At 38.4% G+C, this 19330-nt stretch overlaps 2 protein-coding genes and 1 long non-coding RNA gene across 5 annotated transcripts in view; 2 read left to right on the forward strand and 1 right to left on the reverse strand.

Moving 5' to 3' along the window:
- The window catches only part of dmrt1 (doublesex and mab-3 related transcription factor 1), a 35933-nt gene extending 32052 nt beyond the window's left edge, over positions 1-3881 (forward strand). For both annotated transcript variants that reach the window (XM_015045680.1, XM_015045679.1), the window contains exon 5: positions 3360-3881. In XM_015045680.1, the coding sequence (XP_014901166.1) occupies positions 3360-3505 (146 nt within the window). In that variant the 3' untranslated portion in view covers positions 3506-3881. The remainder of the gene's footprint in view (positions 1-3359) is intronic.
- The window catches only part of LOC106955472 (uncharacterized), a 23433-nt gene continuing 7532 nt past the window's right edge, over positions 3430-19330 (reverse strand). The window contains exon 3 of one of the 2 annotated variants that reach the window (XR_001426583.1): positions 3430-3501. This is a non-coding gene — a long non-coding RNA (uncharacterized LOC106955472). Of the gene's footprint in view, positions 3502-13251; positions 13325-19330 lie in introns of those variants that run through there. The other variant, XR_001426582.1, reaches the window with a different exon arrangement.
- dmrt3a (doublesex and mab-3 related transcription factor 3a) lies at positions 12590-16382 on the forward strand. The gene is made up of 2 exons (XM_015045677.1): positions 12590-13342; positions 15164-16382. The coding sequence occupies exons 1-2, from the start codon at positions 12799-12801 to the stop codon at positions 16174-16176; spliced, it is 1557 nt and encodes a 518-aa protein (XP_014901163.1). The 5' UTR covers positions 12590-12798; the 3' UTR covers positions 16177-16382.

The raw sequence follows: 19330 nt of genomic DNA on the forward strand, positions 1-19330 counted from the left end.
TCGGCTTTTGAGGAAATTGAAGGTTTTTAGGTGCGTCTTATAGTGCGGAAAATACGGTAATCACATGATGCATTAAACCAAACTAATTAATTTCCCTCTAAATCACTTATTGTTTCTATTTTCTCTTTTTCTACAAAAACTGGATGATATAAGTCTGGTGTTTTGGTCTAAACTAAGCCATTTTTTAAGGATACTTTTATTTACAGAGACTTCATAATTTACGTTATTTGTTGTTTCTGTTTCTTTATTTTGGATATTTAAAATGTTCCAGTGTTAAATGCTCATTAGACTTCAAAGTTGAGAATGTCTTCTTCCATTGTTACCTTTATTTTACTTGAAAATGGTGTCAAAACAACAATATTATCATTTATTGTAATAACAGAAACGTTTTATCAGGACAGACCGAGACTCAGATCCTGTTCTTAAACTGAGAATAAACCTAATTAATCAAGCCAAAAGCAAACTGAAAACTAAATGCTTTTCCTACAAAAATGTACCGTTTTATAGGCTTTTATTTTAGTTTTTTTATTTTCACCATTTTTAACCCATGTGACCATAAGTGCTGCTCTAAATTCTGCTCACTTAAGTGCAAATCGATTATTTTCAAAGCTAAAGTCAGAATTACAGAGTGATGTTTTCCTAACTGTCTCTTCATATTTAACGCTACTAAGATAAGTTATATTTGATTTGTGTCTTGGCAGATTTCTGTGTTTACTTAAGCGTTATCTCGTTGGATCGGTACGGGTGGTGAGTGTGGAGTATGAAAGCCACAGAGCGCTTATCCTCTCTGGATCAGACCGAATTACCATCTACTCTCACATCTGGGCTTTTGTTCCCCCCCGTTTCTTGGCAGCAGCAGAAATGATTGCACCTACATTGAAACCCTCCCTCCTTTTCCCAACAGGACAAGTGGGAGGTTAAAAAAGCTTCCTTTTGTTAGTCCACACAAAGACAGTTTAATAGTTTAGAAACCTTATATATATAGTGCTGAGTGACTGCGAGAAGGGCAGAAGTTCATTCCAGAAACAAAACTTTCTCAGGTGAAGTCTGTCTTGTTACAAACTGCCTCCTGAATTGTTTGTGAGATTTGTAAGTCAATACATCCAGGTTTTATTTCCATTTCACACAACGTTCCGACACTCTCACATTCAGAATTGCTGCTATTTCTGTCGGTACACAACAATTTTTGATGTATTATGATGATAAATACACTCAAACTTGATTTTGAATTTTCCAAAGTTTTCACAACGTACCAACCATCCGTCGTCTGTTCCTGGTCGTCGCGTTGGTTCGTTACAGGAGGTTCGTAATCAAACTGATGCAGACCAGCAAAGCAAAGTAGGTCTTGGTTTGGTTGAAGTGAATGATTTGGCTGTGAATGTGAAACAGACCGGAGACCGCTCCAAAAGCAGGAAGTGGACGACAGCACAGGGAATTCTGGGTAAATACCACCAAACCAAACACGCTAACTAGCGCTAGCGGGAGAAATGGCTCATGAAATCCTACAGCCACTAAAATCTGATGCCACTCCATTATTGTTTCCGTTTCATGAAGAAGGAAGTTACGCTCAGTGTCTTCTTCAGAGGTTTTTGTGTCGTTCCCTTCAGTGATTCTTGGTGCAGCGCCCCCACAGGGCAGGAGGGGAACAGGTTGCTCTGTTAGTTTGGTTGGTTTGACTCAGAGCTGTGGGAAAATGGAAGACATCTTGATCCCAATCAAACAGAGTCTACTGGACTATCAGGTTTGAGAGCATCCTTAGAGAAACCGTTAAGAGTTACGATTTGACTGTGGAAGGAATCCAGAGAACTCACTATTTCCAGATTCTGTTCTCCATGTTCTCTGAAAGACAGATTATATTGTTTGTTTTGTGTTAACATCATTTTCTTACAGTAAAATAGATGATAGAGAATTACTTTAAATCATCGGATGTCAAAAACATCCCCCTGATGGGACAAAGGGAGCTGGATTTTTTTCTCCTGGAAACGTCGGGTATGAAATGAGATCGCTGCAATAAGTGAAACACAGATAAACATGCAGATACTAACAATCAGCTGACTGTTGGTTAGCAAACCAACAGGCCTCCTCTGCTAATTGAGAACAAGGCTTTCTGCTGTTTCAGTGGTTTAATTACGCAGCAGGGCAGAGGATAGGCGAACGATGCCAAGAACACGTGTCGTGATTTAACGTCCCTGCGGGAACGAACACGTCCGCTCGGTTCCAGCCTTTAATGGCGTCGTAGATTTCCTGCTGATGAACGGAGGCAGAATTAACAGTGAGCGTGCTAATTCACCACGCTGCTGTTACTGCTGTACAAACAGAGCGCCGAGGAACAAAAGCTACTCCAACATTAGTGTTAATGATCGAGCTGTCAGTTCTGAACTGGTGACAAACTGCAGACGAGCAAAAATCGGAGTCCGAAACCAATCAGGAAGTTAATGAGGAGAAAAATTACTCCTGTTTTCCTTCCCAGCTCTGCTGAGGAGAGGAGAGCAGGAAAAGCTACTACCACTGGACGGATTTCAATTGTGTCATCTGACAGGAATCCTTCAAAATAAACATTACAGATTATCTGTAAATATTCTGTGGGATGAAGTAGCTCATAAAAATGACATTTCACACATTCTTCTTTAATGCAAACATAAACATAATGACTTTAAATATTTAAAAAAGCAAATGCAAACAAACAGGAACAGAATAATAGGAAAGGTCACAAATCCCCCTTCAAAATAAAAGTTTGCTTAAATTAAAGGTTTTTGTTGCATTTTAAAAGATTCAACAGAAGATAAAGGAGCAGTATTATTTAAACATTTTTTAGGTTTACATCATATTATAATGTTGTTCTCTCACTAATAAATGGAGCGTTGCCTTGATTCTTCCATGCATATTTGAGAAATCCTTTTATCTCCATAGGAAAACACCTGGGTGGACTGGCTCCGCCTTCTAGACGCAGCTCCTCCCCCACTGAGCTCCTTCAGACTAGCCATGAGCAATTAGCAAACACCTGCTGAGCTCATGTTAGGAGCCACTTCTCAGAGCATCGCTGGTAGAAACGTTGTCAATAGAGGAGCCATGTTGTGATGACTTCCTGGAGGCGGAGCTTCAGAAAGAACAGGAGCTTCTTAAAGAGAAATAAAACGATGAACAGTTTTCCTGTAGTAGATATTTATCAAAAGATCATGTAGCAGTTGCGGCTCTAAACAAGTTTTATTTAGCAGGACTGATGGCAAAATGGCCGACCCATCGCCTACACATATCAGTTTATCCATCCACACTTTAAAAGAGGAACATGAACTCAGATAATCTGAATAAATATGGAAACCTGTTCTGGAAGTGAACTCTGACTGTGTTTCTCCCCGCAGCGTTTTCACCCACCAGCTACGACTCGACCATGACCTGCCGCTCCATGAGCGCTCTGGTTCTAAACGACGACAAGGCCGAGTGCGAGGCCGGCGGCCAGGCGGCCAGCTTCACCGTCGACACCATCACCGGCGACACCAGCAACTAGAAGAAGAAGAAGAATGTCACGATAAGTTCTCGCCTGAACTGAAAACTGTTCAGCTGTTAAAGCAGATTTTTGTTCCTGATTTCTGTTCTGCTCTGAGTCTCTCTGTTCGTAACTGAAGGGAGTTAATCATCCAAAAACTGACTGTTTTTTATGATTCCTAATTAGAAAAAAATCAAGACTGAATTAGATTACACAAAATAAAATACTGTACTCTCAAAAGTTTACACACCTGCTACACCTTGACTTATTATTTCAAAACATTTTACAACTTAAGTTGGAATATATGTGTGTAATTCAGTTAAAGATAATTTATTATCAGAAAAATGTGTACAACACTGCAAAAACACAAAATCTTAAGTATTTTTGGCCCGTATGTGCAAATGTGTTTTAAGTCAATACGCCATTAATATTGATTAAAAATAAACTTGTTTCACTGGCAGATTGACTTATAGCATTAATATTTAGTGAAATAGCTAGAACTTTTTCATCAATACTAAGGAATTATTGATTCAAAACAAGCTCATAGTTGTTGCTGTATTGTTACTTATTAATTAGTTTCGTCTCATTTTAGATGCATCAAGATATCTGAATTAGAAACTAGACATAAATACCTGGTAAGGTTTTGTGTTTTTGCAGTGTAGACGTTTTCTCTAATCCAAACATGGTGAAGACATGACTGCATGTAAACAGCTTTTTTCCCTCTAAGATTCATTTCCAGTTTAATTCTGAGGGTTTAGCGCTTCATTATATGTAGAAAAAGTTAAAGATTTATCATTTTTTCCCAACAGAAACCTGGGACTTTAACAGGTGTGTAAACTTTAGAGTCGCTGTATTGGTCAAGTTTGTATTTTTTGATAAACTACATCCTGAAACACTGGAATCAAGGTTTTATTTCTTTAAATTAAGTAATGAAATTTGGTTAATTGGACTTATTGTGTGCATTAATTTGACATTTTACACAATATAAATAATGCAACTTTTACTTTGGTGTATTTTTTTAATCCAGTAGGTTAATTTTCTTTGTTTAAGGATTTTTTTTTCTGCTATGTTGAGCAGTTTTCCATTCATTTTCATTTTATAACAAACAAGATTTGTATTAATCACTCTGAACGTTTTGGAGCGGAGGAGTTTTTTTTGTTGTAATTTGCCAATCAGCCACTAGATGTCGCTGGATCTTACTGTATGCTCCCTTCTGACATTTATTTTGATTTTTCCAATCAGACACGATGTTGTTTTTCCAACAGAATCACATCAGGTGCAAATAAATCTCATTAATCTCACATCTGTGAAATTCATTTTAAAAAATGTTTAACTTTGCACAAAAACATTAAGATTTTATTGTTTTTCCTGAACAGCAGTGTGATAAACGTTGAGCAGCAGTCCAAGTTGTTCTAGAAATGTTCCAGGTTTAAAAAAAGCAAAGCGAGGCGGCAGGTCGTAAATCACGCTGCTCTTCCCTCTCTGGGCGTGTGATGAGCGCCGGATGCTTATTTATGGCCTCCTTTATTCCTCTGGATTTGCATGTGTATTGTATATTTAACCCCTTCTCAGCAGAGGTGTTGGCGCCGCACGCGGGTTATTGTTTACAATTTTTTACCCACTTTGGGACGACCTTGTAGAGTGAGCCGAAGCATCACTCAATAACACAACATTTATGGAGAAACGCCTCACATCTGGCTGAAAACTTTGGAAAATATATTTTAAAAAAGGATTTTTATAATTATTATTTTAACAAACCAATGAAAACATTTCACCACTTTATTAGCAATAAATGATTTACATTTTAATCATGGCTAACATATTATTTTCAGATTTGATTAGTCAAATCTGAAACTTTTTAACACTCAAACCCACTTGAAGAGCAGTTTGAACATGTAATACTTTCTTCAGTCACTTTTTGCTCGTTTGGAATAAGGTTGATTTTGTGGTGAACTATCTGAGTTTTAGTTTTCTTCAACATTTTCTGGCATTTTAATGAGTTTTCCAGTTTCCCTGAACAGAAACAGATCCTCCATCATTCTTAAAGAGGCAGCATCGTGGTTTCCAGGCACATAGTGTCATTTTATGGCACAATCAAGTAACTTTGTTACCTTCAGTTGTTGTAGAAATGCTTTATGTATCAAATATGACTTAAAAGAAATTTAACATCTTGAAATTGGGCATCTGTTTCTTTGAAAAGTCTTCTGAAGCTTTGCCTTCACAAAGTCATCACAACACTATAATTTTTCATCTTTATTACTCCAAATTCACCTGGAGTGTTTGTTGCTGAAAATCTTAATCTTAGTCTCATCTGAGCAACGCAGGCGATTCTAATTAAAGTTAAACTCACATTTACATTTGTGTCATAATTCCCAAACAAGCAGTCAGCATTGTCTGATGAATGTTGTGGAGATAAACTCAAGAAAACCAACCAATGGAACCGAGTAGCTGCTAGTGAAGAAGGGGTTTAAGTCATTGGAAACAGAAAGCCAATGGTAGACACATTTCTGCTAATAGCAGAAAGAAAGGGCTAATTTTTCACTTTAGCTAACTTTGAAAACGTTTAGCAGAAAAATTCTGGAGCACTAATTTACTTGATTGTTTTGTAAACTTTTAGTTGAATAACATCTCCATTTATTTTGAAGGTTTGACTATCAGTTAAGAAATCTTCAAGTAGTTGGACGTTTATATGTGTGCTCTTATTTTGAAGGGAGTAAAGATTGTTTACACAGCAGTTCCGTTTCCTCTGTTTACTTCTCTGGCGCTTTTTTTGATCATTATTTCAAACAAAAAAGATACACAAACAAAATAAAACAGCGACAGCAGAGAACAAGATATAAGCATTATTACTAGAACATGTCAATTATTATGTCAAAAGGGTAGATATAATTTGAATTGAAGTTAGCACTTTAGCATTAGTGTCCGCTAGCGTTAGCATAGCTAATGTTTATGTTTAGTGTTAACTAAAATATCCTCTAACTGATTGCAGTTTTTTTTTTGCTCCGTATTATTTGCATAAAATTTGCATGTTCAAGCTTTTGTTCATAGATTTGTATTGCCTTGTTGCTGAAAATGTGCTTTGTAATTACCTTTACCTTAGATTATATCTAAAATATTCAAAAGAAAACACATTTGCGGCTCAGTCGGTTTCCACTGTGCATATTATATTTACGTATATTTCAACTATTAAAATAGGCAGTTATAAGCGTTTATGAAAGAGTAAGTAAAACATAACGTTATTTTAACAAGAGGCCCTAATTAAAGTGGCAAGCACTGTAAAGTGTCAAACTAATCAATCTCTCACTAAATACGTAAATCGCCTGAGGATTTTAATTATTTTTCTTGGATACCTGAAATGGATGTAAGTGGAACTTTGCTTTTCCAGTCTGAATTTATTAGGATTCATTTCCAACGCGTTGGCCACAGACGTAATTTGGAGCTTTCATGTTTACGTCGCTACAAGTTTTAGTGGAATAAAAGTGCTGCGAAGTGATGAAGTGTAAATGTGAAGTCGTCCTGGGGACAACATAAAACCAGACAAAGAAAATTACTTGTATTTTCTTTTCCAGCACGGTGTTCATTGGATTCTGCCCCATCTGCTGTAATCAATAACATGACCGTCTTGTTTTTTTATGAAACGCACTTACTCTTAATTTCATCCACCAGTGGTTTTAGAGAGCAGAATGTGGAGTTACCTATAAGGCTTTGACATTATAAATCACCTCTTGAGACCAGATTGTGCGGCAGTATCGATTGATCCTGATATATCACTGAAATTTACTGTCACTTCTGTTTTCAATTAAAGATACAATCAGTCAGATAATGACTTAATTGGATTTTACAGAAGATTGAGTTTTATCGCCTTGTGCTTTACGAGTTTAGTTAAGGAAAGCCGTTTTATCACCGCTGCCGCTGACTTGTCCTTCTGTAGCTGCCGGCCCGTGTACAGCGGCGGGAAGAAAGTGTCACAGGGTCGCTTTTCCTTGAGCTGCCTCGGCCTCCATGAATCACGGCTTCCGGTAATAGATAGAATCAGGCCGGATCGCGGCTGACAGAGTGATGGCGGCTCGTTACAGACAGGAAGTCTGCGAAGAGGTGAAGGAGGAAATATTTAAAAAGCGGCGGAGGCGAGTTTTAAAGACTCTGAGCTTCTTGACAGAATCAGACAGAAAATCTGATTTATTTTGGAAAATTTCTGGATTTTATCTCAACATAAAGGGTTAATTTCACATTGCGTTTCCTGAGATATAATGGAGTTTGGCAGTAATTATTTTATCTATTTGAGTAACTTTTTAAAAAGTTATTAAAATAAATTATTTAAATAAAAAGAAAAAGATGAAAAAGTTCTAGTTCCATTGGCAGATTATTTCTCTTATGGGAAAAATGTTTTGTGGTCAGAGTTGGGTAGAAACTGGTTACATTTACTTGAGTAACCTTTTTGAAATAATTTACTTTTAGGAGTATTTTTACTACACTTTGCTTTTTCCTCTTTGAGTAACTTTATTATAAAGTAGCTCTGCTCTAAACTGGAGTCACATCTCTGGATTTTCTACCCACTGAATGAAAAACAGGCATGTTTTAACCAGACACACACCTGCAGTTTTTGTTAAAGTTTCATAAGTTTTTTACTGAAAGAAACTGATTTGGAAAAATTTATTTTGTCTGATTTTGATATTTTTTGTTACTTATGTAAATAATTGTCATTTTTATCCTTAAAATACCAAAACTTCCACTGAACTTTATATTTTGATCTTTCTGAGGATGTCATTTTAAATATGAATTTACTGATAATTTGATTCTTTACTCAATACCTGAGTAGATTTTTACCAAATACTTTTTTACTCAAGTAACTTCTTAGACGGCTACTTTTTACTTTCACTTGAGTTAAAATGTGTTGAAGTTGTGCTTCTTTTACTCTGACCCTAAATGCATGATATGACTTAATAGAAATAAATCAGGAATTTAACTCAGATTACTGAATAAATCCGAGTTACAGACGCATCAGTGGCTGTTTTTCTGGCTGCAGAATGACTGATCTCTCTCTAATCCAGATGTCAGCCCAGTTCCTCTGAATGGGTTTGGGGATTTTAAATCAGCCTCTCCGTGACAGGAGTCCTGAGTGGCGGCGCCGCCCCCAATCAGCCGCTCATAATGAGCCGAGGTCAGGAGGTCCACTCGCCCCGAAGTCATTAAAACAGAATAACTGTCAGGACGCCCCTAACGCTGCAGAACCGAACTTTGAATTACTGTTTATATGAAGTATTAAAACTCAAACACCAATACATAACTCTCCTGTGGCGTCACACTTCTGGGAACTTTGTAACTGACGGCCATCTTGGCAGCCAGTTGCTGAGGAGTTGCTATGATAACAATAAACAACCCATAAACTCTCTCCTCGTTCCTAACATAAAAAAATATAAGAACATTAAAATTATTACACAATTAAAAAAGTGGAGCCCTCTACCCAGCTCTGTGACACTAAGACAGACTTAGATAAATGACCTTTTCTGAAAGAGCGGCATATAAACCCAGAACTCCTCAACTGGCCCAGTTTTAGCTTCACTTCAAATTCTAATTATTTTATTTCTTAACTCAGACATAATAGAGAGCTCAGGAAAATCCCCAACATCACATCAGCCATCAAGTTCTGCAAGTTCTGACCCATTCACTTCCATCAGGTGCATCTAAAACCCGCTGACACACTAAGGTAAGCGGATCACGATGCTGCTGTGGTTTTCTGTCTCTTCCGCTCATTTCTTCACCTTTCACCCACCAGCAGCAACATCCCACCACAACATGCACTGATGCATCATGGGAACTCCCTCAGGTCCATCAGAACGTCACTTCAAGCTGGCACGATGCAGCCATCTGCACCGAGATGTTTCCTTAACTTTGTCGTAAAATCAAAGGATGAACTAGCGAACTACTCGTTAAGTCAAATAAATATTAACTGAGCTTCAATGTCAGAGAAAAATAAACCGACCCCGCTACTGTTGCTCCTACAATGAGCTCAGCAGTTCCACCAGGAGTTTGCTAGCTGCTGCTGGCTAGTCTGAAGGAGCTGAGCAGGGGAGGAGCTGTTTCTTGAAGGTGGAGCTAGGTCCACTCAGGCATTTTGGGCAGCTGAATGGTTGCCATGGAGATTAAAGGATTTCTCAAACATGAAAGAATCAGAGCAACAATCCAGGTATGTTTTGATGAGTGAATAACATTATAAATGATGTAAAGCTAAAAAAGTTTCACATGATACTGCCCCTTTAACTTTGTCACACCTCCAAGACATGGTTTTTGTCACTTTAAAGAAAAAGGCGGGAGTGGGAACCTTTTCCCAGGATGCATCACAATGAGGAAGTGATGAGCTCAAATGGAGAAAACTTAGTTGATTTTTATTTGTGTGTAATATTTAATGTATTACTTATGTTTTTCAAGATTTTTAGTTTTAAGTGACTGTTGTTGGTGATGGAAAATGACCAAATGTGAAAAAGGAAAAAGAACAACAAAACATTTTTTTTATCTTACTAATAATTTTAGGACAAACAACAACTTTCACGTTTTTATTTTAATGTTATGCAGGGTATAATATCTAATTGTGAATTTCAAAATGTTTAATTTCTGAATAATTTGGAGATTAAATCTGAAATATGAAGTTGATTTCATATGTTGACCTTTTATTAATTATATCTAGAGCAGCAACTAACAATTATTTTAGTAATCAATTATTCTATTGATTTTTCTGACAATTGATTGATTAATCGGATAAAAAATCAGGTGATTTATTCAAACACTAAATTATTTTCTATACAATAGTAGATATATATTAAACTATGAAAATAAACAAATAAATCAGTTTGTTTTTTAAATAAGAAAATAATTGACTAAAATTCAACAAAATATCTTTCAATTAGAAATCTTAAAATGTATATATTTGTTTTTTGTTTGTTTTGGGTGTTTTACAGTTTTGGCTTAATTGCTGCTCTGGTTGTGTTGTTCTTTCAGAAAATTATTTTTAGTCTATAATCCATCAATTACTAAATTAACTGATGATTAATCCGATTAATCGAAACAGCCTTTTGTGTTTTTTTTTTTCTTTTTTCTGTTCGTTTCTCCTTTTCCGGTTTAACTGCTCTCTAATTTCCGGTGATAGTTGTTTATTTCGGTCCAGTAATGATCCCTACATGGGTTTAAATAACTGCGCAGAGCATAAAACGCGAGGACAGCCTTGCAGGTGCACAACTTGCAGCGCATCAAATTAAAGGGAAGCTCATCAGCGCGGTGTAAACTTTTATTCCGGTTTGTGTTTTCCCCCAACATGAATAAATTTATTGTGCGTTCGCCCCGCAAGCCTCCGGTACTTTAACTCCCACAAATCTAGTCGGCCGGCACAAACTGCAAAGCCACTCTAGTCACCTTGAAATTTCCTCTGCTATTTTCCAATTAAAAGCTTAATAGCCCTGGAGACGGGCTCCATGCGGCGAAGTTTACCGGGCTCTTATTCTGTGCGAGGCGCGCCGCTCGGATCCCATTATTTGCTTGAATAAACCTTTTTTACGGTCAGAAATGGGCCCCGGCTTTGTCCGGTGTTATGTTTCAATGCCCTCTATTAGTCCGGCGGAGGGGACATATCAGCGTCCTCCGCGCAGTTCCCAAAGGCCCTTTTATACCCGCGGAGAGCTAATCATCTAAGTTATGCACGACGGTGTAAAAGGTGCGAAAGCCATGCGCATGCGTGCTGACTGTTTTGTTTGTTTGGATTAATTTTTAGCGCCCTGAAGGCAACGGAGCAGGAAATTAAATGAATCAGCTTCAGAGCAACAAAGGCGATGTTTGCTAACAAATAAAGAAGGTTTTGAAATTACTGTGCTGACTGAAAGTTGTGATATTTATCTGAAAGGCCAGAAAATAAAACACAAATATTTGACCTCAAAATGGCGCAATTTGACATTTCAAAAATAAAATTGCTCAATGGGAACACTCCTATTTTGAAAAAACTTGTTTGTAGATGAAAGGTTTTGGCAAAATTGGATGGTAGTACTTTTCAACAACGGATGTTACCCTGGCACAAACCACGAAGAAGATGACAGGAAGTAGCTTTAGTATGGTAACATTGCTTGTTTTTAATGACTTATTTAATTGTACAATTGTGGTGTTTGTTGATATTAACTGAATATTGAAATGCATTTCTAGCTGTATGTCTAATGGAAATGCAGCTACTGATGATTTTTCAAATGGAGGATGTGGCTCTGCACCAAGGGCGCAATGTGTAAGGGGGCAGCAGGAGCTTCAAAAACTGTATGCATATCTCAGTTAACCTACAAAAATTTTTTTTTATTGCTTTGTATCATGTGAAATTAATGAAATGTCAATTTACAGTTGCTCTAAGACTCCTATTTAGTGAAAAAGTTTTTTTCTGCTGAGAATTTTATCCCATAAAAAAGTCTAAAATATCTCAGCTAGTCAAATTTTCCTCTGATCATTTTTACACAGATCATGGAGTCAGTGACATAACCACTCTTAGACTTTTGACATTTGTATTCCATTTATTAGAAAATCACCTTTATTTATTGTGAAAATTACAAAATATAAACTGCCATATATTTTTAAAAATAGTTTGAATGTATGAATCTGTAAATTAATAAATAATACATTCTAGATTCTCTATATAAAAACAAATAATATTTCCCATGATGCATATGGGGGGCCTCTCAGGGAAAAGTTCACTGAAGAACCGACTGTGGAACCCTGACCTTCATGAGACAGTCTTAGGAGAGCAGAGCATCTTCAGTCAGAGGCTTCTTCAGATTTGCTGTAATACAGACTGCTGCAGGAACTCTTTCCTGCCAACAGCCATCACTATCGACAATAATTCTTTGGAAAAATCTGAGTTACAGCAACGTTTAATTTCCTTTTGGGATCAATAAGGTATTTTTGAATTTGAACTTACAGCATCAGAATAATTACCATCTACTTGCCAATCTACACAAAGTACATTCTTTATAATTTTATAACAAATAAAAATATAAAAAATAAAACAAAAACCTAAAGATGATAATGGTAGAAAATAACAATAATAATCTACTAAAATACTAACAGAAGAAATGTAGTAATATAATGTATTTATTCTTAAACTGGTTGATTTTTTTTATTTACTGGTGTGATGCTAATGATAGTTAGCTACAGGAATGTTAACATATGGTGTTTACATGCTGGTTTGTGGGGAGCCCAGATAAAAACCCGGCTCAGGGCCCCAAACAGTCTCGGACCGGCCCTGCTGGCCTGGATATGTTTTGCAGCGTTTGGTTACTGGTGTCAGTGTGATGCGTCTCTGCGCTGTCAGTGGATCCTCCGCTCCAAGCCAACTCCTCTTGTCTTCATCCTGTCATGCGAGCACTTCCGGCTCCATCTCCCTGACTGATCACCTCAATCCTCCCGCAGATGTTCTTGCGCGCACAGGAAAATCCGCCGACAGAATGAACGGTTACGGATCCCCGTACCTGTACATGGGGGCCCCGGTGTCGCAGCCCCGCGCCCCGCTCCAGAGGACGCCCAAGTGCGCCCGGTGCCGGAACCACGGCGTCCTGTCGTGGCTGAAGGGACACAAGCGCTACTGCCGCTTCAAGGATTGCACCTGCGAGAAGTGCATCCTCATCATCGAGCGGCAGCGCGTCATGGCCGCGCAGGTGGCGCTGCGCCGGCAGCAGGCCAACGAGAGCCTGGAGAGCCTCATCCCGGAGTCCCTCAGGGTGCTGCCGGGCATCGGCATGAGCGGGGCCGGCGACGGGAGCCAGGGAGCCCCGCCGGCGAGGAGCGAGGAGCTGGAGCTGAGGTGGAGCGGCGCGGAGCCTCCGCAAACACGCACAGGTAACCAGCAGCAGAAAACCCGCAAATTTCAATTTAAATGTTTTTTAAAAAGTTGATCCGGTTAAAATATCACAAAAACTCTCGATAGTAGCATAAAAACACCTTTAACTCGCAAAATTCAGGGTTTTAGATCATTAAAGACAAAAAACATTAAGATTAAAGTGTGCAAATATTTATGATTTAAATGTTTATTTACTGCTGATGATGAACAGATAATAATCAATAACCACTGAAAATGTGGAAAGGACAAAATAACTTCTGAACTTCTTTTAACATGTTTTTAATTTACAAATAAAGGAAACGATTCAGAAATAAATATAGTAACTCGCACTAATTCAAATTGATGGCGAACAGTTTAGTTTATTTATTTACATTTAACCGCAGACGAGCCGGAAGCTCAATTATTACTCAGCGAAGATTAAAAAGTTTCTAAGATTACGAACCTAAACAGACAAAAAAAAAAACTCTTTTATGAGATAAAATATCAGAACTAACGAAGCGCTTCCGAGCATCAACACAATTAATATGAATATACTTTGCATTTTTATCATTTAGAATAACTGGGGAAAACAACGAGTTATAGTCTAACCTCATTCTTGCTTTTTAGAATTATCTAACAACAATTAAGGATTTTAAAAAAATTATTTTAGATTTCTATTAAAAGACCAACGTAACTAATATATCAAAATGCAACAACTGTCTGAAGCCATTCATATACATTCATACTCATTATGTCTAATATGTCAAATTGCAAATAACACAAGGAAAATCAGATAAATAAAAAGCAAAATAGATTTTTTAAGTAATACATACATTTATATAAAAAAGTCGATTTATTGAAGTTTTGGTCCAAACAGAAAACAGTTTGTCTACATTTTCTCTTCTTCTGCATGATTGAAAATCTCCGCCGTTGCTTGGTAACAGTGTTATCTGATGATGACGTAATGCAGGTGGAGTTATGATGGATCCGATTACTTAATCTGTAATCTGAATTTTGCTCTTTTTGGCATGACTTAAAAAATCTGCAATGTTGAGAAATTTTTTTTTATTTGATTAAATTATTCAATGACAAGAAAAATTCCATGTAATTATAACAGTTTAGTATAAAACATGTCGCTTTTTAATTACATCCGAGAGAATAACAGAATATTTTATTTGCAACTATAAACAAATCAGATATATAAGAAAAGAAGCTGCAGGTGAAGAACATGGCAGAGTTTAATCAGGCCACCTTTAGTATTTCCTGTTTTAAATATTAACAAATTGCTACTGTCATCATAAAAAGGAGATTTCAGAAAAAAAAACATGAAACTCAGAAAAATTCTGTTTTTTTCTGAGATTTTTTCTTTTCTTTCTTGTTTTTACTTGTTTTTAGAAAATTGCTTTTCAAACTCAAAAATTTCAAAAAAATTTTCCCTTGAAAATTTATCAGATTAATATCAAATGTTGACTTTGCAGACTCATAAAAGTTCACGTTTATTCTAGAAGATTTCTGAGTTTTACTTTTCTAGAAGATTTGCAACAAATCAAATCCCAGAAATGTTTTTAATATAAGAAATGTCTGAGATTAACGTCAGAATATCTTTTTTTCTTCAAGCAACTTTTTAGAACTTTCTAACTAATAAATTGCCTTCCCCCCTTCATTTAAAAAACAAAAGAAAATTACTGAGATGGTTTAGTGGAAATGTACGCCTCTTAAGAAATTACATTTTCTCTGATATTCAAGCTGTTTTTTCCACTACCGCTCTGAGCATGCGCAGTCCTGTCTTATTCCAGCTGATTTTTGTTTTCCTTCATGTGTTATAAATGTTTGGGTGACAGAAGCTGCGGATGACGGCCAAGACGAGGCGTCGGGAGGTGAGAACAGCGGCAGCTCCAGTGAGAAGGAGCCGGACCCGGCCAGCTCCCCGGAGGGATCCAAGCCCAACTCCTGCTACACCCCGGAGCAGCCGGAGGCCGCCCCGCAGCCCGACGACAGCCGCTACAGCCTCCCCAAGGCCGGCGGCGCCGACAAGGAGGCCAAGGCCGAGAGTCCGCAGCGACACCCGTCCGCTTCCGGGGAGCCGAACCTGCTGATCGAGGGCCTGTCCGGGTCCATCAGCCTGCCGCTCAGCCTGCGGGCCAACCGGCCCCCGCTGGAGGTCCTCAAGAAGATCTTCCCCACGCACAAGCCGCCGGTGCTGGAGCTCATCCTGCGGGGCTGCGGCGGGGATCTGGTCGGAGCCATCGAGGTGCTGCTGTCCAGCCGGAACCCGGACGGGAGCGCTCACCCTCACGCGGAGCCCCACCCGGTATCGGACGGTCTGGTTCTGCCTCAGAACGGACACCTGTTTGAGCACGCGCTGGGCTCCTACCACCCGGTGTCCTCCTCCGCCAAGTGGTCCGTGGGCTCCGCCTTCCGGGTCCCGGAGTCCCTGCGGTTCGGCTCGGACTCCGCGTCGGGCGCACTGGGTGTCCCGCTGCAGCACCCGTCCTTCCCGCAGCCCGCGCGCTACCCGCTTATGTTGCGCAGCTCGCTCACGCGCAGCCAGAGCGGCCCGTTCGTGCACAACGACGTGACCCTGTGGAACACCGTGGCGCTGCAGCAGCAGTACCAGCTGCGCTCCGCCGCGCAGTACGTCTCCCCCTTCGGCCCGGCGGCGCCCGCGGGCGCCGGCGCCTCGGTATTCCGCGGCTCCCCGATCATGCCGTCCAGAGCCGCCGAGGAGCCGCGCATCAGCATCCAGGAGGAGAGCTGCACGCTGGGGCCCAAGGCGGGCCTCTACTCCCCGGAGGAGGACTACGAAGAGCGCTCCGACTCCGCAGACTCCCGCATCCTGAACGCATCCACCTGAGGCTTTGACCCGTTAAGGAACCCAAAAACAAAACGCGCCGATGTGAACGGACGCAGAAATGTTTCTGTTGTTTAAACCGTTTGAACAACACGGACGAGATGACTTGACCAAAACTGGATGAATGTAACAGACTGAGCTTTTTCCTGTCAGCATGTTTCTCTGATCAACTGCATGTTCAAAACGCCAAATAAACCTGATCAGCTTCATTTCTTTAGAGTTTGTCATGCTCTTCTTTTCAATCCAAGAAAAATTTACTCTAAGGTTGCTATTTATTCATTATTTTTCATGCATTTATGAACCTCTACAATAAATGAGGATGGAGCTCCATGCCTTTAAAAACATTAATTTGTTACATGTAAAACTGACTTTAACTTAATTGATTACTTGTAACAAATTAATTCACTTTTCTAAATTGGATCATCTGTTTTCTTTATTCAAAGCAACTAAATTGTCTGACAAGTTTAAAAGGGATAAATAAAATACTGAAACATAAGTTTAAAACTTTTTCTCAGTAGGAAATTATCTGATTTATAATCCATCATTTCTCTCATCAAACTGATTCATTGGGATTTAAAAGTAGAAACAGAAAGATTTGTTATCAGGATTATTATTATTTTCTCATTTTGACACAACTGGAATAATTCTGCAATTAATTAGATCCGTGCAATTTAAAGATCTACAAACTTTTCATGTCTTTTCATATTTAATCACTTTCATTTATGATTTTCCACTTTTAGGGACACAAATAAGAAACAGAATAGAAATATCCTTTTATTGTCTCATGAAAACAGCTGGTGAGTAATATTTTCACGCAAAGGTAGGAATATAAAATATATACAAACGGAATAAAAAACGACATACTGTATAGTTACATTTCAACATAATGCAGTTATTAAAAAGAAAAACACTCTGATCCAAAGGAATGTGCAACTGAGTTGGTTCATTTAAGAAATGTACAAAATGTTGATGCATTAAAATGACACTAATCTGTGCAACAGTGGAGATCCGTTCAGCATAACATTCAGTAAACAATCTTCTGTATATCTGAATAATGGAAATATTTGTGCAGCTCAGTCCAGCTGCAACGTGTCGGTTTTTACTCCAAGTCTCTTTTGTTTTGGTTTCTTAAAAACTTGTTAAATGCTGCCATCAAGCGGCGATACAGAGAAATCCAAGAAATTTGATGTTATTAAATCAGATGTAACAATACAAAAGAGCTTTCAGTTGTTGCTTTCAGTAACAGAAGGTTTGAAGGACAAAAACAATCTTTTATTGATTAATTTTAATAATCTGATACATGTTAGCAGATGACCCAATTATTGATTTAAAAGTCTATCAATATTTCTGATTAGTTGATATGCAAGCACAACAGGCTCAGCCTGATCTATTAATGTTCAGCTTTCTATCTGTTTTTTTGTTTGTTTGTTTTGTTTTTCAGATTTTTTTGTTACAATCTTGGCTAAATATGAACATTGACTATTTAAAATAGTCGATGTTTGTGCCCCTGCACATCTTTTAAAAAATATTCTAAATTAGTTTATCTTGCAAAACTGCAATGGAAACTGATTTTTACGAGTCACGGTCACATGATCAAGAACCGGATGTTGCCACCGGAAGATGAGAGGAAGTAGTTGGATGATGGTGGCGCAGGTGCACAGCATTTTTCAATGACTTACAGAGGGAACAAACTTATTCATGTGTGATTTTAATTGTGTTTCTCACTTAATGGAAACACTGGAAATGTGAAATTGTGTTTGTTTTTCAACATCAGAAGAATATTGACAACATTTGAAACGCAGCTGGTTATCGGTCTGGAAAATGTGCAAAGCATTTTCTAAGGCTTTGGGACTCCAGCAAACCTCAGTGTGTGAAATGTTATCCAATTATAATGACTCAGTCTGGAGATCAGAAAAGAATCCCCCCAAAACACATCAGTAAGCCTCAGATAAGGTCAGAGTTCACAATTCAACAGTAAGAAAGAGAGACTAGAGGAAAATGGGCTTCATTTCTGACCAGAAGCATTTTTATGACCCTCAAAACGTCTGAGAAAATATTCTGTGAACTAACAAAATAAAGATGGAACTTCCTGGAAGGTTTCTCCTGTCATATTTAATGTAAAACAAACAAAAAAGATTATAGTGATAGTCAAACACGGTGGTGGCAGCATGATGGTGTGGAAAAATGGATTCCTGTCCTTAAGCAAAAACATTTGGGTTACACAGCAAGACAATGACTCTAAATATACCAGCGGGTCCATGCCTGAAAACATAAACTCAGACAAACATTTCAGAGGTTCCTAGTCAAAGTCCAGATTTAAATCTGACTGGGAGTTTGTACCATGACCTTGAGCAGGTGGTTGGAGCTTGGAAACCCTTGAAAACCTTCCAATGAGTTAAAAATCCTGTAATAGCCAATCCACCAGCCATTTATCTCACAGGACCAGATTATTAGGGAAACATCTATTCAAAAATAAAATAAATATTTTACCATTTCTTATTTTTTCAGTTTGTAGAGCTTTTTAGAAAAAAAATAGATTTATAATTACAATTTAAACCCTGAGAAAGAAAGAAAGAAAGAAAGAAAGAAAGAAAGAAAGAAAGAAAGAAAGAAAGAAAGAAAGAAAGAAAGAAAGAAAGAAAGAAAGAAAGAAAGCTTCTGATGAATCCGGTCCTGTTTATCGTTCCCAGTCTGCCACCTAGTGGGCAGACTGGGACTTACAGTTCCTCTTTGGAAACATTAAAACTTTATTGAGTCTTCTTTGTGATTTCCAGGACAGAGAATCTGTGGAGATGATCTGAAGCCCAGACCAGAACAGAAACATAAAAAAATAAAAAATCAAGAACGTTTAAAGTTCAGAAGCTAAATTTCAAAGTGAGGAAATGATTTAAGAATGCAGATGTTCGGCTGTGATCCACGGAGAGTGTGATAGTTTCCTGCCAGCTGTCCGACACGTCCTCCTGTTTGTTGCACGTTAGGCCATGAGAGGTCAAGGTGTCAGAGACAAATGCTGTCCCGCCTGGTTTAGCGTTCAGCTGCATGTGTCGTCTGTCCGTCAGAGGCTAATTAACGTAGCAGCGACCCGCTGCACCGAGCAGTGGTGGAGAAAGTACTCAAGAAATGTACTTAAGTAAAAGTACAAATAAACAGACAAAAA

The sequence above is a fragment of the Poecilia latipinna genome, unplaced genomic scaffold (genome assembly GCF_001443285.1).
Source record: "Poecilia latipinna isolate Pla-1442-1.1 unplaced genomic scaffold, P_latipinna-1.0 Scaffold738, whole genome shotgun sequence".
NCBI lineage: Eukaryota > Metazoa > Chordata > Actinopteri > Cyprinodontiformes > Poeciliidae > Poecilia > Poecilia latipinna.